The following is a 23,902-nucleotide window of genomic DNA, read 5'->3' as shown; positions in this document are numbered from 1 at the left end:
TGTTGTGCAGGTGTTCATCTGCATTGGTGTGTTGCTTCTTTGGATTTGAACGATTTCCTTTCCTAACAGGGAGGGAAACACAGCTGGTTCCTAGTGTGCAAAGAACAGAAACAGTCAACACAAAAGCAACAGAAGCCGTAAAGAGCAGAACAAAGGAAGCCTTGTTTCCTATGGACTTGTGACTTGTATCTTGCGCAGGTTCTGACCCTTCCTCTTCTCCTTCCTTACTTCTCCTAACTGCCTCTCCTGCTTCCCTTCTCCGCCCAGTATTAGCCTTGGCATTCATCTGTGCACATCAACCAAACAATCTATGTCTCAGGTCAGGGATCCTGGTGGGGCACAACCCAGAACAGCAGCAGCTCAGGTTGCCTGTGCAGCAGGTTCGGCACTCGTGTGTGTGTGTGTGTGTGTGTGTGTGTGTGTGTGTGTGTGTGTGTGCGTGTGCGCGCGTGTGTGCGCACACGGGCCAGCCAGTGCGCCACTGAAAGCACAACTGGCACCACACTACAGCCGGCCTTCGCTCCCCTACAATCACTTGTTTGGGTCTCTCCTCCCCAGCCTCTGAGACCACACACACTGCGGAAGAGGAAGGGCCCAGCTTTAGCTCTGCATTTGAGAGCGCCCAGATATTAGCCCCTTTTTGCGCCCCCTCTCAGGGGGTGAGAGCTGACCAGAAGGGGATGCAGCAAGGATGAGGTGTGAACACAGCAGAAACCTCCAGTTGTGCTGGGCATAAGCCACCACACACGCTCCTCTCTCATAAGCTCACAGGACAGCAAAGCACCAAGCTTTAAGACACAACTGCGGCCTGGATTGATTTGATTCAGTTCCCTGGGTTTTCCGCAAATAGGATCCAGCAGATTCCCTTCTGCTGCCTCATCTTCCTTGCAGGGCCCACGCACCACCCCACAGCAGGTTTGCACAAGCGATCACATCCCAGGAGGGGGAGGGCGAAGCATAGGGAAAAGCAGGAGAGGCTGGGAGCCGGGGAGGCACCCAGGGGCACATGGCGGGCCAGACTGCATCCCTGCCTCCACTGCCCACGCTAGCCGGTAACACTGGCAGGCACTACATTAGTCAGCTGCGCTTTCCTTTCAAAACACACCAGGCTGCTCCCTTGCACCAGGCAGCGCGAAGGAGAGTGGCTGCTGCACACTTGCAGAAATCACTGACTTGTGCCATGAGACTAAGCTGAATTTTATAAACTTCCTTCCAGCCTTTCCAGCTAGGGAAAACAGCTTCCTGCTTCTAAAGTCCTGGTGAGATCAGAAAGTGATGATACAGGTCTGGGACACCACAACCTGCTGAACCTGGGGGTTTGAATTCTTCAGGGTTTACTATGAAGTCATTGTAGCAAGCCTGTAGATCAAAAAATCCTGAATTGTAGCTGAGTGTTAAGCATCTCCGAACACCTTGAGTCAGAAGAAACATAACGCTTGCTATTGCTTCTGCTTCAGGGACACTCCAGGACAGAGGGAGATGCATTTGCCCACCCCTTAGACCTTCGTGGCGCCTCAGGAGAGGTGACTAAGTGCTCCCTGTCCTCGCACTCGACACGGCGCTGTACATCTACGACAGCGTCGTGGGCACCAGCAGCTCAGCTTCAGCTCCTCCAGTGACCAGCACACAAGCCAGACAAGTCATCTAACCCCCCCATGCCTCGGTTTCTCCCTCACCTGTGAAACAGCATGAATACTTCTGCATTTCACAGGGCTGCGGTGGTGGTAGATTTACCGCCGCCGAAGCACTCAGATGCATCGACCCATGCAAGGACACAAGCAGAGGCTGTGGCCCAGCTAAAGGCAATTCTCTGCCCCAGAGGTGGCCGTGTTTCGCTGCCCATACCTGTGGATCACTTGTGAAGTGCTCTGGGGCCCTTCGAGACAACTGCCAATCCAACGTGAGTGCCAAAAACTGAGGATGGGGAAATGATGACAGATTTCCTGAAGTGACAGTATACAGCAGCTTGGTGCCATTGTGGGGGAAAAGATAGAAAACAAAACCTAACAATAGGTAGAAGGCCTTGAACAGCTTTAGAAAGTAAGAGCCCAGCTCTCAGCTGCTCACAACAAAATAATCATGAATGCAGAAGGAAAAAAAAAAGATCAAATTATGAGGTACTATTTGCTTTTTATCACAGTTCCCAAAGTAAATGTTTATCTTTATCCACATACAAATTTGAGATGCCTGCATAGATTTTAAAGTCCAATATATTCAACAGTAGTCGTCATCTAAAGCTGTAGCCAAGCACATAGGCAGAAAACCCAAATGATGCAAAAAACGAAAAGGGGAAAAGGGAAAGTAAACTCTACCAAGATTTCTGCAAACCTGATTATCTATCAGAGAAAGAAACAGCAGGGCTAGGGTGCTTTATTTTCACTCTGATGATAGTACAACAGGAAGAAATAATACCCTGCAAAGGTCACTCTTATCCTGTTCTTCTGTGACAAGCTGGTAATCTGGGATCTCAGAAAACTTTTTAAAAACTCTTAACAGACATGCTCTTATCAGAAGGATTAATGTTTAATATATGCCAACAGATGCAACCAATTGAAGCATCTGCTAATCAGAACAGCATCAGCTAGCTGCACGTGCTGGCTGCTGCCCACAAGCGCAGGGAGATCCCCCTTCTTGGAGGGAGAGGCTGAATCCAAACGTACATGAAAACAGCCGCTGGCTGTGCCCATCGCCTCCTCGAAAGCACTAACCTTGCAACAGTCTCCACCACCACCCTCACAAGGCAATAATGCTGTTCTGCCTTCGGAGATGGGACCTGCAGGAGGAAGCGCGTTTCCCGGACACACTGCCTTGCGCGAGCTCCCCACTTCCCCAGCAGCACTGCTACAAGCGCTGGAGCTCGCCCACTCGGTGCCAGCTCGGGCCCGTCCCCACGAGACACAGCCACCCTCGGTTTCCATGCACGAGCCACCCCAAGCCTGTGGGGAAGCAGTGGCAACTCGCAGCCTTCACTGAAAACCTCACGCAGCACCCACAGCCCTGGAGAAGCTGGACAGTCCTTCCAAAAGGTAGGCACAGCTAGACTGCCGCCAGCCTTTCGGAGCTCCCTCAGGCGCCAGGGGATGCTTCTTGGCTTGGCACTTCTGCAGGAAGCTTCGTTCCACCCTTGCTGTCCCACAACCAAAAGAGCTCTAAAAAAACCACATGCGGTAAAATACACCTACCTCAAATGAAAAACTACAGAGTGCAATTTGTTACTAGAAAAGCACTGCTGTGTTCTACCTACCACACTGTGCTGCTTGAATCAAAATCCTTTTGACACAGCTGCACAGATGCTCACAGATTAGACGTGTTCAGTCCAGCAGAGAGAGATCTGGGCATTCACATTTACCCCAAATATCGAATCTGAAGACAGCAGAAGCTTAGCCAATTTCAGTCCAAATTGCATTAAAGAAGATTCAGCAATATTCTGAACACCTGAAAAAGCCAAATCCCACTGAGCCCCCTAAGTCAGGAAATGCAAACTCATTGTCACGCAAACGTTACAGGAGGGGGAAATTAATTCTGAACCTGCCAAATTAACGTTAATCTGCTTGTACCCCTAAATTTTCTTCCATTCTCTCATTTGTTTGCATCTTAAAAGAAAGAAAAACATTCCTGACGACAACGGAAATACCAGCAAAGTGGACTGCTCTTGCAAAATTCTTCCAGTGCACACCAAGTTAATAATCCGGGCTCAGGCAAATAACAGGAACAAGGAAATCAGACTCTGAGCCTGGACTAGTAAATTTGCATGCACTGATCTGAAGAGAGCTTTAGCAGCCTGGGTTTTATGTAGCCCGTATGTCAATCCCCCAGCCCAAACCAATACAAATCATAGAGCTTTTCTCTACGCTGGGGAATGCTTTTCTCTTTGCTGACTAGTCAGCTTCATTCATGATTGAAGATACCGCTCCATGTAAACAAAGATAAACACCCAAACTCTTAGCTGTGCATGTGCATTCCTGGCACAGATATAAATGGGGCACTAAAATTAGAAATGCACATGGAAAAATGCTCCTAGGAAGTCTTCAGCACTGAACATATTGTCTCATTTCGTGGTTTCCAGTTCTGTAGCAGAAACTGTTCAATCCTGCCCCATCGCTTTGCAAGCAAATAACATCCATTTCCTTCCCACCGCTTTTGTTAATCCCAACCAGTTCTCAAAAGAAGAAATGGAATAACAACCAATGCTGTCAAACATTTGAATCCCTCTTAAATTCCAGACATTAGTAGATATTATTTTCCCAGTAGGTTTGGAGCTTAATGAAAATGTATCACTAATTTTTTATTTACTTCTGTATTGATCTGCAGCTCACAGTAATATTTTGAAATAGAACTCATTCTCATTCATTTCGGCTGACAGTTTGGGTGAGGAGCAAGTGTCTCGTGGCTGGAGCCACGATGCAGAGGCAGATACATAGGCATGACTCTTCAGGTACCTCACCTAACTCTGGCTTCATTTTCCCCATTTGGAAAAAGGCAAAACAATTTCTTTTTCTTTTTTAATTATTTGTACAACCACATCACCTAAAGGCCTTCAACCCAGACCAAGGCTTCCTTTTGCTAAATGCTGTACACATGGGTAATAAGACACAAATCACATGGAAGCGGTTGCCAAGCTAAACACACAGGAGAGATTATGAGAGGAAGCAGAGCAGAAATGCTACACTCAAGGTCATTTAGCAGGGTGGTGGTAGCTGGGAATAAAACAGGTCTCCTGAGTACCAGCCCAGTCCCCTCTGGACCATGCTGCCTCCGAGAGCTGTAGACAAGCACATTTGATCTTGATCATCAGAGTACTTTTCTGCTATTTGAGTACTCTGTAAATTTTGGCCACTCAGTATTCATCTTTAAAAAAGGCTAATTACCTTTGCACCAGATACATCTTACTACCTTGTATACAACCCACCAAGTCCTATCTTGCCAAACAGACACTCTATAGGAAATTGAGGATAAAAGTCAGAGCTTCAGAATGTGGGTCTCTGATACCAAACAAAGCAATCAGCATTCAATACATAATTCACAGCAGGCACAAAAAGCCCTGAGCTTTCATATGCTGCTATTTCCAGTATTTCATTTTCACAGTCTCTGCTGGAAGCTCTTTCTCCACAGTCACAAAAGTTTTCCTGCTTTTTTTTAAAAAAATGTAAACATTTATTTTCTGGGCTGAAATTTGGCATATTTTTTTAAGGCCTTGCTGCACACATCGCTTAAGCAAAGATTTAAGCAGCACAGTTAAAAAAAAAAAAAAACCCACTAAGTTGAGGAAAATACCCTCTAATATTGTAGTCAGATGACCACATCCCCCATGTCCCCTACTTAGGATTCATCTAAGGTAGGCATAGCCCCTGCTCCCATCCGTGGAAGTTAGATACCTAAATGCCTTGCCTATACGACCTCCTTTTACTAATGAAAGGGTTCTCTACCTTTCAATTTTCCAATGGGTTAATGCAATTTAGAAGGTATAATATGTAAATAGAGAACACACTGCAGTTGCACAAGAGAATCTCTGCACTTTATATATCACGCTAACATTTCTAAATTTTACCAAATGGGGGAAAAATATTAATTAGATTTTCTTATAAGGCATCTGGAGTTCTTCAAATGAGACTTAAGGCAAGCTGATTTATTAGCACGCTGTTGCAACCTCAGTGATGTTGGTATCACGTTAGTCTCCTTTTCCAATTCAATCACTGCATGAGGAAGGCTGGACCTGGCAGTTCCAGGAAGGTCACACAAAACTCCCTAGCTCGATTGCTGTTGGGTCCTTTCTAAAACTTCAGCTCCAGAGAAATTCATGAAACGTGGTCCCTCTCCCTCCAGCTCACACGACAGAAAGCATCCTCAGACACTGCAGTGTTGCAGCTGAAGATGACAACTTAGTCTTGTGATTTTCTGCTGTTTTTGCTATGTGCAATTTTGAAAGAAAACCCCAGCATTTTGATCACTTTTGGCCGCTTCTGTGACTCAGTCGGAGAGACTTTCACTTGCAAGTTACGGGCTCAGCTCGGGGCTGAGGTGACGATGACCGAAAGCTGCTTCTCACCCACGCGTTGTTGATGGCCAATATGAAGTAAACTATCGATGCCTAGAAAGCCTCCACTGCAGAGGACTCTCACGACGATTGCCTCAACCCAGAGACAAGAACTAATTAGAAATGAAGCCTGAGATAATCTTTCACTTTGAGCTTCAGCGACATCAGGGTTGACTCATACTGAGGTACCGGACTATGCAGACTCACAGCAGGACTTCTTCCAGGCAAAGCTGCTGTAAGGCTGACGTCCACCGTGGGGAGGAGGGATCTTTTCTGCTCTGTGAAAGATCGATGCCGAGAAAACGCTTTTCTCTCTCATCACTTCAGAGCAGAGGGCAGCACACAGCTTTGCAGGACAACTGCATCCTCTCACCTCTGCCCAAGACACAGGACAGGCATTGAGTGGGACCTGGGTGAACCCTCCACCAATACTAAAGATTGGTGCTCCCAAGCTCCCCTGCCCTGAAGAAGGCAGGAACGTCAGGTACCACCTGGGCACTGCTGACCTCAGGTGTCAAAACTCTCTCCTTGCCCCCTATTAGCGGTGGCCAATTTTAGCTCATGGCAATGTCCTCATGTCCTGCCTGGCACACAAGAAGTGCTCCCCTGCTTCGTGTTTATACGCCACCTCATGTCTGCAATTGTGACAAAACACTACCTGAGAGAGGCCTGGGTAAGCGATCCCAGATGGTCTAGGGAGGGTCATTCATCAGTGTCTTTAATAGCAGGCCTGCTGGCCATGGGGAAATGTCAAGGGTTAACAACATCCCGCATTCTGAAAAGTATTATGGACTTTCCAAAACTACTGTCCAGGGAATAACCCCTCTGCTTCAGGTCCACCTCCCTCTGCACTGACTGACTGAAATCCTAAACTCACGCCGAGTATTGCAAGAGCTTGCCTGCGTGTGTGAACATATGCCGACGAAGGTAGGGCACGTTGAATAAACTGCTTGTCATTATCCCAGGGTAACAGCTACTCCAGCATGCGAGGACTATTTTACAGTTTAGTTTATGCTGCTTTTAAACTATTTTAAGATAAAATAAAAAAAAAAGAAACAGATCAATAAAATTTCTCTTATTCCAGAGTAAGAGTATCCTCAAGGGCAAGGTATGCCAATAAAATTATTATAATGCTTTAACTCCATAGGCACAACTGGAAAAGCCTTCTCTGAAAACAAGCCGTAACTCTATTTTTCTATCTGCAGCCATTATCCTGATAAATTTGGGAAGGTCAGCTAAGGTGTAATCTAATAAATGCGCTGATGTTCTGAGTAAGTACCTCACAATTTGCAGCCTAATCTATTATCCTACTATAAGACCATCAAATGACTCATCAGTTTTAATACTTAGTACAGATCAAACAAAGAAAAATATCAAAGCTTTGCATTCTAGTTCCACCCTTCGAGGACTTGTTTGAGTCCTTTTTAATTACAGCAGATGATGCATTCAACTCTGGCATTTGCCTTTTCTAACGGCTATAGTTAATAGTTGCTGTAACTGTACTTTTCATGGGACGTAATTATGTTAACCATAAATACTGAAAAGTTTGACAAACTGAATGAAGAAAGGTGGCATTTGGTCCCAGATCTGAAATTCTGGTTTTTTTTGCCCATAGTGTCAAATGTAACAACTACTGTACAATGTACAAATGTATCAGCTACTGTAACAAACACAATAGGGAATCTCATCCTGACATTCCTGGGCTCAGGGGCACAAATCTTCATAGCCTCCACCAGAACTGCAGGCGAAAAGCCACATAAACAGATGCATGTGCCTGGCAGCACACATGATCCTGGATGTTGCTGCACTTAAAAAGTCAGATCAAATCCAGAGCAACTTGGGCTATGCCTTCTGATTCTACAGAAACTCAAATAAACCTATGGAATTTTGCAGTTGAACTCTGATTTTTTATAGACTTATTACAGATACAAAATAAAGCAAAAAACCATTCTATTCACCCAATCCCAGATCTCAAAGAAGGAAGTATGAGGAGAAAGTGAGCAGTATTATCAGACAATTGCAAAACCTATGTGAAGTGGTTTCAGAAGTTATGTGTCTCTAAGACATGGTAGCTGACTACGCAAGCACAGCAAAGAAAAATGGATAGGACAAATCACTTCCAGTTAACTCTCTCATAGTGTTTTGATCCTACAAAGCTTTTCTCGATAACAGCGTGCATTTGTATGTTTGGCCCACACAAACAAAATGAATGCAGATTATTTGATACAGTACATGAGCACAATCACTGTTAAAACTTCTCTCATTCATTGCAACAACAAAAATCCTTTGGGAAAAGGACCAAATCATATCTGGTTTATGTTGCTGCTGTTTTTTTGACTGACTGACCCAAATCAGACTGTTTACAAGGTCTGCAAGTTTATGCAAGAACTGTGTACATGCAGCGAGAATGAAAAAGAGGTTTATTAGGAGGTCTCTGCAGAAAGCAAGGGATTCACACAGCTCAAGATGCCAGAGCCTATGCTTGCAGATGGACACCTGGACTGGAGTTTTCAAAAGTGCACTGATCTGACTGAACTCCATTTTTGCTAAATCAACATCCACATACTTAAACAGGAGCAAATGTAAATGATCTCTGATGACTGTTTCAGTTCTGCTCAAAAAGTATTGTTTCTCAACTGCCCAAAACAAACGTAACAATGAAAAGAACAAAAAGCCAAAAGCTAAAGAGATGGCCTATATGGATAATGGGTGCACAGAGTATCATTCAGCTTGCTTTTCCTATTCTTTTAACCTTTGAGGCTTTAATCAGAGCTGATATTGGTCGGACAAAGACGACATATGCATAGAGCTGCATGCATACCTACAAACACGTGTATGCATAACAAATGAGATCAGTCTTGAGAAAGGGAAGCAGCTGCACAACTGGGCACAAACATATTTGGGATGAATGTAAAGATCTCATGAATCGTCGTTTTTAAAGTGCCACTGAGGTGTCACTGTTTCATATGATAAAAAGATGACACCTTACCAGAATTTAAATAGCTCTACTCAAGTATTACCTACATTAGTGACAAAAATTAGCTGAGCTCCTGTCACCCCTGCAGTCCTTGTCTAGGCACAGAAGAGTAAGTGGGAATTCCAGTCTGCCTTGCTGGGTTACCAACTACCCTGACAGCTGAGCTATGATCCAAGCCACTTCATCGCCACTGATCAGACAACAAAAGCAAAAGAAAACAACTTGAGATGCAGATATCTGGATCATTCTGGCAGAGTGACAGATAAAAGTTAACAAAGAAAATGCGTAAAAGTACTTGTGAACTGAGCAGGTTTTAATTCACAAGCTATTGTTGAAGAAACTTGGGCAGAAAGAAATGCCATTTTTTGCAAGTATTTTTTTCTAACAATCTCCACAGCAATCTAACAATCATGATCAGAGGCCCTTTGCTCAGAGGTACTGCAGCTTTTGAACTGGTGCCCCCTTCGGAGCGGCTGCTCCCTCCTTTCCATTGACAGCCACATCTGGATGCTATCAGAACAAACTGGCACGCCTGCTCGCAACAAATACCAAATGGTTAGCAAATTGACTCCAGCAGTTGATTCTGGCCTGTTTCCCACTCTTAGTTCTCGCAATGCACCACTAACCTGTTGAGTCCGAGGCTTGTAAGGAGAGCTGCTCTCTAAGTCAGCCAGGATGCTGGTCAAAGAGTCGATTTCTGCATCTAAACTGGATCGTCTCTCTTCAAGGGTCTTACCACCAGGATTCACCTTAAAGAAAAAGGAAAAAGAGTTCCAGTTATTCAAACCACTTGGCCTGGCACGTAGTTTCCAACTGTCCTCAAACGGGGCAGCTACCATGCCCCACCAATATCTCTCAGCTTGCATGGACAAACATGTTGAAATGCTGTAGCTGTCTCCATAATCTGGGAAGAGCAGAAAACCTCCAACACACACGGATTTAGGCTGCTTTGGGGGTTTTCTTCACACATTTCCCACAATGGTACCACTGCGTTAAGTTTACTTTGAGGATTAGGAAACTTGTGCTGTGGAGGTGAGTGGGCAGGACAAGCACAGCCTCCACAGCTGGAAAAGCTGTATTTTAGCATGAAACCTGGCTGGGCAGTCTGAGCGGGGGGCTGGATCTGAACACCTGGATTCTGAAAGTATCTTTTCTGCCAAGTCCCCATCCAAGACAAAGCACAGACAGAGCAGAGCTGCAAGCCTCAGCGGCCAGCGACTAGCCACCTGCACTTATTATTATTTTAAATGAAGCTAGGGTATCTGTCTGATTCGACACTTCTTCACAGTTTCCATCTAGAAAATGAGTTCCAAGGAGGAGTGAAAAATTACAGTTCATCCCTAGCTGACTCAAGGTGAAGGGCACTATTTGCAATAAGTAGTCACAAAATAATTCCTTGGGAAGAGGTGTATTACGCAGGAATGTCCGCTTCCAGAGTAGCCACTAGCCTACGCTCAAGACCCTTTTGATTCAATGCATCCTCCATTCTCTCTGTTTTCAAAACGTCCTAGCCCTCCTCAGACCCAGGCTGGTAGGGGCATTCACTTGAAGGGGAGAGACATGAATTTTAACAACCACCAGCCTGCCTACCCAAGCAAAGAGCAAAACCCCAGATCCCAGCATCCCAGGAGAGCATGCCATCCCCAAGCTATTGTCAGAGGGCTGCATTACAATCTCAGCTAGAATAACCATTTTAAAAGAGGAGTCCTTCACGTTCTTCATTTCTGAAAAACCAAGTCAGTCCGAAACCTCCAGGGAAGAACTCCACGCTGCACATCCCAACCAACACAGCCACAGTGCGCAAAACGAGGAAAACACCTTCCTCCTCAAAACTTTCCATGGCTGGCAAATCAGGGACCTTCAGCAGGAACGAGAAGCATGTGTGCCCCAGCACACCTCTCCTCTCCGAGCTGCACCCAGGGTCCTGCATTTAGAGAGGCCATAGCTGCTATGCCCCAAGCTGGCTCAGCATTGCGCCTTGCGCCAGCTGCTAAGGCCCCACACCAGCTGTGACATAGATGCCGCACAGCTTGCCCCAGCCCATGCTGGGGGCAAGTGCAGGAGCAGGACTTCTTGAGCCACGTGAAATATCACACTTTAAATCTTTTCTGAACCTGAGTCATAATTAGTATTTGTCTTGTGTCCCTTCACATCCGTCTTATCTGCAGATTCCCCAGACAGAGTCTCCCTGTGTGCGTGCACCCGCAGAGCTCAGTACAGAAGAGCTCACTTTCAGCTCGACTGTTACAATAATAAAAGTGAATATTGAAGAACTATATAACAACTCACCTAATTTCAACTGTAATGCCTCTTCAGACTATATCACCACTTCCCCGCAGACAAACCAGCCCTGTTTGCCAACACTCTCACCAAGTTACTTCCATTTTCCAAGCCGAAAATTAGTCTTCCCCTTTGGCTCACTGACTGCTCCAGATAGTTTTTATTTAAATTTCATTTCAGGAGCGCTAGATCATTACCTGTTTTACAAACTCCCCAGTCATCAATCTGACACACAAATGGCAAGTTGCTCAAAGAGAGACAGCCTATGCAAAGCTGGCAGGCTCTGATCTGCCAAGCTTATACGTGCTAAGGCATTCGTTAGTACCTAATGATTATTAAATCTTATTGGATTACAATAAATTTGGCTTGACTAACACAAAAATGGAATCTCCAGTATGCTTTATGCAAGAACACGTCATTTTAAAGGCTCAGAGTCAGGTTAGAAACTACTTATAAACCCAATTTTTTTTTTTTTGCCTATTTTTATTGTAGAGTCAGTCAAAAATTTTCCATCCAAACTATTTTTCAGGAAAGAAATACTTTTCACAAGAAACACCTCAGATCATTATTCCTGGTTAGCTGTAGGTACCTGTATTTTTCAATCTGAAAAAATCCAATTTCCGTTTCACTATTAATGCACTTCTTGGCTTTTTTTTGGTTTTTCTCCATTCTCCAATTATCAGCCTACAAGAACTACAGGGCAGCCACAGATTTCTCCATCACAGTGCTAAACACAGCCCAGGCACAGAAACTGAGATTTCTCCGCTCCTAAAAATTTTTAAGCTAAGCAGTCAAAAGCCAGTCTGAAAGTGGGGAGAGATGTGGAGGGCACCCAGGGCCCCAACATGTGAGGTGATAAACTGTGCAGCAAGTCACTGGCAGAAAAAGGAATAAAACTAGAAATCATGAAACTGGGGTTATGGTACCCTGGGTGTGGGACTGTGATGACCCTGGAGAGACGGGACAGTGGTACATAGGAAGATCAACCAATTTCCTTTTAGCTTCTTTGCATTTCCGTGACACGTTATTGCCAGGTTCTCATTCCCCAGAACAATTATGCAATAACTGACTCGCAAATGCTGCAGAACAAGTTGTAAGGTTGTAAAAGTTAAATGTTCTTAGGAAACCTAGAAAAATGAAATAAAAAAGCATGGAAATATCTCTACTGATTCTGGGATCTGTAAAAGATTTATTTATTCAATTAAAATACCATCAACATAGATTAAGAGCCCAATTCTGCAAAAGCTAGACACAAGGCAGTATGCCAGTGCCAACGAATAACGCTGCCGATGCTTGTAAGGGCCTATTGGGACAGGATTGGACTTTTAGTATGTCAGAGAAATGGCAATCCTCGCAAAGACAGATTTCTCCTTGCTTTCTATTCCCCAGCTCCATGATTCTCACATTTCTCTGCATGTAGTGTTCCAGTTTCCACTGAGAGGTTTGTTGCATGCGGAAACAAGAGGAGAATTTGCAACGCTAACTTTAGTAAGAGAGGGTTAAACAATTTCTCTTCTCATGCTCTTCTTCATGACTTTCCTATAAAAGTTTTATGGTATTACTCTGGAACAAAACCCAAGCCCTGCGTCCCAAGACACAACAGGTTAGCGCAACAGCTCTATTCTGAGGAACCCAGACTGGTTAAGCCCTGGACTTAGCAAACATAGAAACCGGAACCAGAAAGAACTGCTTATTTTATTTCAGCCTGGATTTACTGTATTGTTACAGACATGTCAGTTGTGCACCCTTCCCTTCAGCCAAAAGAATATGGAAAAATGGGTTTAAAAAGAAAAAGGATGCTATTTCTGGCCTGGCCAATGTGAGTTTGACAAAAAGCAAACATGAGCCTACCCAGTCCAACAAATTACTCAGGCCAGAGAATATCCACTTGCATGAATTTTTGCAACTCCTACACTCCTATCCCCTGGCTCAGTCCCTGCTGCAAGGCAAAAAAGAGAAAAACAGCAAAGTTTCACTGCTCAGCTTGTTTAGCTGCCCCAAATTCCTGGTGTGCAGCTCGGAGCAGCTGTGATGGTAATCCATTGCTGAGCCCTGTCAACCCACACTGTTCCAATGAAAACTGGCTTTAATTTTGCTAATCCTATCACCCAGTACCAGTCAGTGTCACAGGTCCCCCCTCGCCATCCCAAGGGATATTCATTTTACGAACACGCAGTGCCTCAGCACAGGCACCTCGAAGTTTAGCTCACTGTGCTAAAAAGGCCATCAGGCCATGCACTGGGCTAGTGACACAAAAAGCACATTGATTTCCCTAGAGGCCATCTTAGATCACCTGCTTTAATCACACTTTGCAAGCTACAAAGAGGAATTAGAACATTTGTCATATGTCCGAGCCAGGTCCTTGCAGCAGGCTCAAAGATAAAAGACTGGAAGAAATTGGCTCCTACATTTCCTTCAGAGTTTCTCTTTCCTGACCCAAATTCCTTTCTCTACCGAGACACAATCTCCTCTCTTTTATTCTCCTGTTCATCCTCTCCCCATCCCTCGTGTCTCTTCTCTGTTCTCAGTCTCTGTTTCCCCCTCTCCATGCCCCGCTCACCGCCACACGGTGTTGCAGCTTGGGGCAGTCAGCAGGCCTTTGGGACAAGAGCGAGATGCACGTGTCCTGGGTTGCCAGGTTGATTTCCCAGCCCCTGTAGGGACTAATACCCATGCCCAGTGGTGTTGCTGTATAGGAGAAAGATGAACATTGGCTTTGCAGTAGCTACCTGCTAACTCACATAGAAAGCAGGCTAAAAACTACTCTAGAGTCACAGGGTACAAATTCCATCAATTCAACAGCCAAATGCCTCAATATTTTAAGAGCATCAGGATTTTGCACTCTGCAATGCAGTTTTCCAGCATCAAGATCCACCTCCTCCCCATGCCTCTTGGCCTTGCTCAGGTCTTGCCTGACATAGGTTGAGCTGAGCATGTTTCATGAGTGTCGCAGCCAGTTCATCCTCCAAGCTGCACACAGGAATGTAAATTATCAGTATTGGGAAATGCAGTGCTATTATATACGTATAGACACGTCCAAGACAGCAGAGCCAAGGTCAGACATGCAACCTTCCTTCTAGCATTAACTGGCTCTGGACTGCTTCACCATCCAAAGTTCACACTCTCTTGATCACGCTTTTTGTATGGAAGCATCAGCCGTGTCCGGGAGCCTGGCCACTAGCCATTTAATCTGCGTTCTGTGACTCAGCTCCCTCACCCAATGATATCTGCCAGTCATCGGGTCAGCGGCAGGTGAGAAATCCACTCCCAACCTGAGGGTACTGGCATATCTCCCTGTAACACTGACAAGCGGAGTACCTGCTGCAGTATCTCCTAGGGCTCCGGCACTGGTTTAGTAGGCAAGATGCACTCACTCCATCTCTTCCCCTGTAGATCTCCATTCATGAACTGTCACAACACTTGAGACAGTTACACCTGTACGCTTGCCCTGGCACACTGACCCTGGGCTGTGCTTTCCTAAGCAGACAACCAGAAAGGAAAGCAGGGAAGGAAACAGAGCCCAAACCGAAGAACACACAAGGAGGAGAGGTGGTCTTCCCCACACCCTAGTCCACGGGCCCTGCATGCAACAGAGGTCCCAATGGCTCCTTTGCTATCACAAGTTACAGAAAAATCTCATAATTCACATGTGGAAGAATGGAGATAAACACCGCGGAGACAAGAAAGGTCACAGCTAATGACTGGAAAAAATGCCCCCCCTAAGTGGTTTCACTGGGAGAGTGCGATGCTTGGAGAGCTCTCTGGCCTGTGACATCCAAGAGTGGGGAAAAGCAGGGAAGGAAAGGTAGCACATGGCATAGCAGAGTGCTTTGCAGCAAAGGCAGTGATGGTGCTACAGCAGGAAAGAAAGGACTAGGCAGCAAGCAGAGTGAGGAAGAGGGGCATTTAGGCTTGCTGCTGATGGATAGGGCTCTTATTTTCTATTTTAGCTGGGGCAAAAAAGAGGGGAAGGATGTTTGATTTCAGTGGCATCCACTTTACATACAAGAAGAGACTGTGAGAAATTTTAACCAGGAAGAAGAGAAGTGATTCAGTCTTGATACACTCCAGGCTGGAGTTTATATTTAATTTTTTTTTCTTTGCATTTTCTCCAACAATACGACTGCCAGAGGAAAGATCCTTTTCAAACACACACCCTTGTTACCCTGTCTCTCTTGCTGTAGCATTTCCCAGCCTTCTTTCCAAGGTCACAAAAGCCATCTAAAGTGCAAAAAAGACACTGCAGTGGCAAAAAGATGCAACCTTAAGGGCATATATCAGAAAAATGAAGCATCCAGAAGGTAAGCTGCTGTGATCTACTATCCTGAAGCTACAGACGAATGCAAACATTTTGTTTTGAATTCTCTAATACAAATTAAAACAGTTCAAAGATGCTGCCCCACCAAGCATGAACGTGGAGACAAGAGCTGACTACGGGGGGAGGGGGGAGGAGGTGTCCAAGATGCTTGGACTTAATGCAAAAGTGCTGTTCCAGGCATCAGGGAGGGGCCGGAAATGTAGTCACACCCTTTAAAAACAGGGAGATTGAGTCTTTTGAAACAAATCTGAAATGATGGAAGACTTCAGCAGATGTGACTGCAGTGATTTCAGCAGATGTGATTGTATCAAGGATCTAATAGAAAAGAACTTCCCTGCTGCTCCATCAGGCTAAAGGCAGGCCTGAAACATCCTTTTTAGTCTTTTGATGACATCAAGGATAAAAGCCAAAGGGAAGTTAGTATTTGATTTATTTTTTCCCCTGCTCTTTCTTTTTCGAAGTCATGGAATAGTTGCACCTGGTTTATGTTGCTGCATATTAGCCGGACAAAAGAACAACAGTTAAAAAGTTGGAAGCGGATTGTTCAAAGACAGCATTCTGTATCACTCTGATGCTGCTGCCATCTAACTGAGTGACACTCACACAACTCTGGCCACCTTTGAAGATCTCCTCATGAGCAGATAGGCTTACCTGGAAATACTTCCTAACAGCGCATAAAGAGCAGGGAAGGATGCCAACCATCCACTGGTCTCCCTTACTGTCCCAAGAACAGCCAAAAAATGTGTTAACTCTGCCCCTTGGCAGAGTTTGCATCAGCAAGTGTTCTCCAGCAAACTTCAGGAGACAGAGATGCAGCCATGCAAGTGCTAACCACCAACAGCGCAGAGTATGGTAAAGGCTGCCATGCTCTTGAGGTCCAAGCTCAGCTCAGTCCAAGACCTGCAGGACGCATTTGGTCTAGCCATAGTCCCAAAATCAGTTTCTCCACCCACATAAAATGTGAATAGTAGTGGGTTCTGTGAGGATTAGTTGATCTCATCTCTGAAGAAACAGGGTGTTGTAAAGAACTGCTTGGGATGATAGCCGGGGCAAATGAACACATAGACAGAAATGTTATTTGCTAGGCATTGCTGAGAGACATCTCACTATATCTCAACAACCAATTTATAACCTTACAGTGGTGTAGGAGCTTAAAGAAAAGGACAAATAATAAAAAAATACAGAAAGCAAGTAATGGAAGAAGAAAGCAAGAAACTAGAAGCTATGGAAACAAAGAACATGGGGCAGGTATTTCTTCATACAACACACTGTTAAGCGGTGGAACACCCTGCTGCAAAATGCTGTGGTTTTTACAAGTTTACATGGATTCCAAAAGCAGCTGGAGAAAGATATGGAAGAAAACTCCATCAAGAAATATATATTTTATATATATATAGATATATATAGATATATAAAAAATATATACATATTAATCTATGCTTCCCCTTACAGTCTTATACTTTTTCCTGGATACTTCCTACTGACCACTGCTGATCTGACCCAGCTTGGCTCTTTAGAGACATTTGCATTTATATGAAGCCTCCACTTGTGCATTGTATCTGCCCACCGACACCAGTCAGAGTCACTTCTTTTGCCAGGGGGTATATGTCAGTCTCTGCAGGTTAATAACTGATCATCACCACAGCACTGGGGCTCTGACCAACGCCTGGAAACCCACTTCTTTCCTTCTTGCAGCTGAGATGATAGAAAATCCAGTGGAAAGCATTCAGCCTCCTGGGACACTTGTCAAGGAGAGCAATCTCTTCCTCCCCACACAGCCTTCCTCCTCCAAGTGCCAGCTAGACGCTATGTTAGGAGCTTCTCGGAGACCTCCGGTCATGGAGCAACAGAGACAACAGCTATTACGGGAGAGACTGCCAGGGAGGGTCAAGGAAAGACCAACTTCAGGTGAGAGGTTCTGCTTTTCGGCACTGCCTCCATTACATGCATTAGCCTGACCAAGGCATGGTCAGCAGCAGGACTGCTAGAAAGTCCTCCTCCTTTTATTTTTCTGAGAGAGAGAAAGGGGGAAAACACTTTGTTGCCATCATGAATCTGTATTACAATAAAGTCTTTGTATTTCCCTAGAGATCAGTCTGACGGGCACTGCTCACATGAATAGTTAGAAAACATCCCTGTCCCAGGGAGCTTATTGTCAGCTACAAACCAGACCTGGAAAGGGAAGACAGGTAGAGGGGGAGCAGCAAGTACCGGAGAGCACTAAGCAGAGTAAGTCAGAAATGCCACAAAGCTCCTTCTGGCTGCCAAAGACACTAATCCACCGGGCCAAACCATCTCCTTAGCAAGCATTTCATCTCTGCATTTGACGTCCCAGTCCTGATAGCACACGCCGGAAAGGGAGAAAACTGCCACCTGCACCACCAAAGCTCCATTGCAATTTTACTGCAAAACCAGCCTGCGTTCGCACGACCAGGGGAGGGATCCAAACCACAGGCGAGAGGCTGTACATCAGCACTTAGTAAGCCATTGCCCCCTGCACACCCAAAGATGAGACCCAGGTCCTGAGCCAGTACCTCAGCTTGGCGCTGGGGATGACGGGCACTGGGGCAGAGAGACACGGCAGTGCCAGGTCAGAGCCCAGGACCACCTTCACTCCCAAACAGTTCCTGCACCTAACATCAGGGAAAAGGGGCCTTTTGCCACAAACGTGCATGGTTTACCCAGACCTGCTTTCAAGACCACAGAAGATTTGGTTCTAGAGAAGCAGGCCGAGGTATCTGACGAGCAAGGAGACACCACAAAGGAGGATGTTTCATCGTGGAGGTTCACAAGATGGGCTCCATGCACGGGGCACACGCTGCCGAAGCACCAGCCCGCGGACAGCAGCAGGTCCCCCCCAGGGGCAGCGACAGGACACAGGCAACAGCAGGGCAAGCAAGGAGACACGTAGCACTCCCTGTCCTGCTGCCCTGCACAAGCCCGGGAAGGAGCAGAGGAAACGCACTGAGGAGGAGGATGCAGCAAGCAGGTCGATGCACCGAGCAGAGCTGCCTTACAGCCCAACCGCGCTCTGCGAAGCACCCAAAGCATGCAGAGGTCCTGACACCTCTACCGTGGGTTTCAAACCACAAATGACTTTTTGGGGTTTCTGACAATAGGGTTTTGCTCACGGTAGGGAGTCCTGAAGGCTTCAAGATTGGCTGAATGTGGCTTTCAAAAACCGTGGCACTAAAAGACATAGCAATGCAGGAAACGCCATTCTGTCAACCGAAGGATCTTCGTACTGTGGCCAGCCAGTGCAGAAGGAAGAGGCGTCGTGATCTTCAAGCACATGAAAGCAACAGGCTGAGTTTGATAAGGAACAGCCCAGGGTTGGAGAGAGAGGAGGAGTCTCATGAGCTGGCATCTGCCCGAGGAACAGACCTGACGGTCCTGGTACTTTACTTAACATGTCTGATCAAAAGCTTTGGGAGTCTTTTGTGTGTTAAGTGCTACCAGATGCAAAATCAGTAGCAGGATGAGAACTGTATTAATAAACTAAGGAGGCACATAAAGTTATTTGAAAACTGAGTTGGGAAGATGGGGAGAGGAGGAGGAGAATAAAACCAGTTTATTTTTCCATTAAGGCAATTTAATATTCTCCAGGTGGAGTTACAATCGCTTGTCCTTTGGAATTAAATTGAATTAGTGAAACGTTCTTGTTCATCAGCAGAATATACAATAGAAAATGGAATATATCAATTTTTTCTTTATGTCTTCTGCAGGACAGTGCTACTTTTCTATTCACAGAGCAAGAATAGTTGGCCATGAAATCCTTCTGACCCAGCATGACTTTCACCGACTGTAACTAACTTTACAGCAGCAGGGAATATATCCTTTTTTCTTTTAATTAATGCAATTACATTAGGACTCGTTATTGATAATTATGGGGACTGTTAAAAGTTTCCCCTTTCTTTGCCCACTCCCCTGCCAACCAAAAATCTGCTCCAATATCGTCACAAATTAATGTTTAATTAGCCATCAAGCAGAGCTGATGTTCCCTGCAGAGTATTGCTGCTTGCAGAAAAAATAAAAACTAAAAGGAGATATTGGATATTTCATCATCTGCCTCCAATAGGAACCACAACCAAAGACTAACCAATTACCCCAATAGAGTTACAAAGTTTAATCAATATAGAAACCAAAGAGCTCATTACGTGTCCACTACAATAAACAAAGGCCTTTCCACTTACTCTTATTACATGAAAGTTACATTTATAAATGATCCCATGGAAATATCCAAGAGCAAAGACTCTTAACTTCCACATCCTGGCCAAATTGCAGCCTTCCTCTTTCTCCTCCTAGTGTAAGAGGGCAGGGAAGAGGAGGATGCCTCTAACTGCGCAGGACACGTCAACGTTCATTCATGACAAGCCACGAATTACACACACCTACACACATCTCTTGTCCAAGGTATCGCTTTAATGAACTGAACGGCCACGAGAAGACAGGTGAGGACACTCTTGCAATATTCCCCAACTGTTTTGACATTTCATTTTGTTTCCTATTCATTATTATTGTAACAACTCATGAAACTCTTCTTTGAAGCTTCTAAGTGAGCTGCGCTGTCAAATAAGAGCAGGCTGAAAACGGTAAGGAGCAAGACAAGACACACGTAATGTTTGACAGTATTTAGGCTGGATGGTTTTCCACAAAATGCTATCAGAATGGAAGCCGTACCAGGGAAAACTACTTCTAACAGCAGATTTTCCCTATTCCATAGGGGAAAAACACCAAACAATCTCCTCCCCGTCACGTGACCCTGAAGCAACTGATGCGCAGTGCCGACGCTTCGCAATTTTACTTCTTTCCATGTTTTTGGTGAGACTAACACTGAAACACTGTGCCCAGCTTGGGATTGAGCATTTTAAAAATTTGAGAGACTCCCCAAAAAAGCCAAAAGAGCTGACAATGAGAGGCACAGAGAGCTCGGTTGCTTTCACTTATCATAAAGGAGACAGAGCAGCAGCTTGACAGCAATATATAAACAGCTTCACAGAACGAAAACGCCGGAGAGCAGATTGCCCAATCTAGCAAAATAAAATGACATACAGTAGCTGGAAGCTGAAGCCTGACAAATTCTATTGGAAAATGAAAGAGGTATTCATTTATGTGCCACACTGCAGGTAATTAACTACTAGAACAAACTTCCAGGGTTTCTCCATATCTTGATATCTGTGGATGAAGACTGGATGCCTTTGGTCTCTCTGCATGTGCCTGGCTGAAGTTTTCTGATCTGTAATATGCAGAAAGGCACAGCTGACAATTTAATGGCTCTGCCTGGCCTCGTATCTATAGAGGTGAGAAAGCAAAGGTGCTGCTGCATTCATAAAGATCTGTCGACATCGCTTTGTGTTTGTACCGCTTTAACTGGAAATTAAATTTACATGAACCAACTCTTTCCCACACAAGACTGTATATTGTGACAGTTAAATGAAAAGCTTTTTAAAAGGGACATGTCTCAGGCAATTTTAATCAAAAAAGATAGGTTTTGTTAAAGCTACCAATTTCAGAAAATTAAGGTTGACTAAAACTGTTTTTAAAAACTCCTTTTGGAATTTAATCACATGTTGGAAACCCATATGCAGCTGCTTGTGTCACCTGCAAAAAGACTGCATAAAACATAAGCATATGCTTAATTTTACACGTGCGCTTAAGTTCTATCAACTTTAATGAACTTTAAGCACACAGCCAAGCTTCTCTGAATTTGAGAAAGTGTTCCCGAAGGAGGGCTGTGAAGCTATTATGAAATCGAAACAAAAAAATATTAAAATTGGCTAGTCAATCTTCACAGCCTGAATAAGCTCCAAGTGAAGAAGTTAAACATATAATGTATTTCTGAATTTGTTTGCTTGTTTTGCTGTAAGAGGAAGGCGTACATGCCAAAAAGTTTGCAAGGATTCAAGAGTCTCCCAGAGAGCTTGGCAACATTGCACAAAAATGGAGGTACAGAACTACATGAAAGTCAATGGCTTGGGTTTGGCTTCTTCCTCAGAACTGAGTCAAGTTAAAAATCTATTATATGTCTCTAAAAACTGAGAAGAGGAAAATATGGGGTCTGCCCCAGTACATGAGTTTCCGGGGAGGAAGCCCAGTGCTGCATTAGAGGGCATCTCCTGCTGCTGTCCATGAGGCAGGAAAGTCTCAGTGGCGCAGATCCCATGGGACTGATTCAGCGAGGAAGGGCCTTGCCTTCAAGAAGTCTGCGATCTCCATTTCCAGACCTTTGGACCCACTTTTATCTTGCATCCTTGAAGGGAAGGTATGTGTCTAGTATTTGATTTGGATTGATGGGTTTTCTTTCTTTCTTTTTTTCAACACCAAACTCCCTGCCTGGACACCTTGCCTTTTACAGATTTCCTGAGTGAGAACATCAGACAAAGAAAATGTACCTGGACTACACGCAGCTCTGAACAACAAGTAATCCGCACTGCCCAGAGACCCACAGTAAAACTCTGCTAAGGGAGTTCCCAGTATGTAGATCCTCTTCAGTTGAGCTCTGAGGTTTATTTTGGTACTGTCCAAATGTAGATAAATGAATGCAAGTTGCTGTTTTTCGGTAAGAATTCATGCCTGAAAGCAACGGTGCATCAGAAATCGCGGTGTCCCCAGCACATATTAGGCCTCCGGAAAATATCTTTTAACTCTACTTCTGCTTAGAGCCAATACAACCATAGAAGCCAAAAGCGATTTACTTCAGCACAGAAAGCATATTCTCTACCTAAATTTTTTTTAAGATGCTTATCCAGTATTAGCATCTACTGAATTCTGCTCCCTGCTCTCAGACAGGAGCCTTACCCCGAGCTGAGGGAAATGCTGGTGCCACAGCAGTGAAACATTTGGGGAAAACAGAGAAGTGCATTGCAGGGCAGGAGAAGGTGGATTTGCAGACCCAGACATAGGGACAGGAAGGGGAGAGCAAGTCAGGAACGAGTGGAATTAGCAGAGATGAACATGAAAGCTAGACCTGAGACGACAGGACGCAAGGCCATGTCCACGGGAAAACAGTCACGCAGGAAGGATGAGGCAGAGAGGGATGGAGCTGTGGATCAGGATGGTTGAAGGAGAGAAAGCTTACATGGCACCTGTGACAGAGCTGTCACTTGCTGCCTTAAGCAACACTTAGAGTTGCCATAGCTTGGCCCAAAACTTTCTGTTTTTCTTCTCACACAACTAAAAACAAAAGCCTGAAAACATTATATGACGTTTTCCAGACACACTCATTCTTATGTGTTCTTTGTGCATTAAAGCTAATCAGCTTGCTACGTTTTGATCAGCAAATCAAAACTGAAAAATACCATTTTGGAGGGAATGGCCCTGCAAAGATGGAATTTAATAGCAGCAGGCATTTAAAATCATGCCTGCCCTTCTGTCCTAGAATAAATTTCTCTAACTCTGGCTACAATAACATTTCTCATTGGCATTTCCACCATCACTCAGCTTGCTCAGGCACTGTGCTGCACACTCTTTGCAAAGCCAACATTTTCTGACAACAAAACCGCCCATCACGGCAAGCAAGGGTCAAAGCTTTGTTTTTCTTCAACAATGGAATGGAAACTAAAAAGCAGAGAGGGAATGTGCATTTGAGCTGCTTCAATTCTTGGAGTTTAGATGCATTCCCATCTTTTCGATAATGTTGTTACTACCGCTAGACAGAATTTCCAGCAACAAATAGGACAAAATTTGCCTTATTCCTTGAACTGCTCTGGGAGCTGTAAAACTGAGTTTAGATAGACAACTAGATTCTCCAATCAGTATTTCTGTATGTCCTTTCATCTTGTTTGATCAAAATTTAATTCATTACCATACAGCATCTCGTACTTAAAGCATTAAAATCGAGGCAGGAATCCCATTCTCTCCAACTGCCTGCTCTCTGCAATGATCCAGCCTACCATCGTGTCCAGACTTCATCGAAAGACCTGGTGGTCTTAAGCACATCTTCCAATTCCAGTCAGCTTCATAGAAAAGGCACAATACTTTGTCTCTGCTGCAATTTTTACAATTATTCTTGGCTACTGTGACTGACAGACTGTTCCTCTCAGTCTCGCTGCTATGTTAGAGTTCCCTAATGCCACAGGGGCTACCTGGGATTTGACATGAAGCAAGTGGTCTTGAGAGAGATCTTTTCTGGGACCTCCTAATGCAATATAAAATTTGAATAACACTCAGAAATAAGAATGGAAATTTCTTTAATAATGATCCTGTTATCTCACCCTCTTCCATCAGTTAGCTCATCTGCTTTGATGGGAGGATGCCCATGTCTTCACATCATCTTTTTTTCATCTGCTTAAAT

At 44.7% G+C, this 23,902-nt stretch overlaps 1 protein-coding gene across 12 annotated transcripts in view; it reads right to left on the bottom strand.

Annotated features, from left to right (window-relative positions):
* The window catches only part of LPP (LIM domain containing preferred translocation partner in lipoma), a 367,548-nt gene that overhangs the window by 162,603 nt on the left and 181,043 nt on the right, over positions 1–23,902 (bottom strand). For all 12 annotated transcript variants that reach the window (XM_064516781.1, XM_064516778.1, XM_064516782.1 and 9 more), the window contains one exon: positions 9,638–9,760. In XM_064516781.1, the coding sequence (XP_064372851.1) occupies positions 9,638–9,760 (123 nt within the window). The remainder of the gene's footprint in view (positions 1–9,637; positions 9,761–23,902) is intronic.

This window comes from Dromaius novaehollandiae, chromosome 9, assembly GCF_036370855.1.
Source record: "Dromaius novaehollandiae isolate bDroNov1 chromosome 9, bDroNov1.hap1, whole genome shotgun sequence".
NCBI lineage: Eukaryota > Metazoa > Chordata > Aves > Casuariiformes > Dromaiidae > Dromaius > Dromaius novaehollandiae.
The sequence above is the reverse complement of the archived record's forward strand: the minus strand, read 5'-3'. Positions and strand labels throughout refer to the sequence as shown.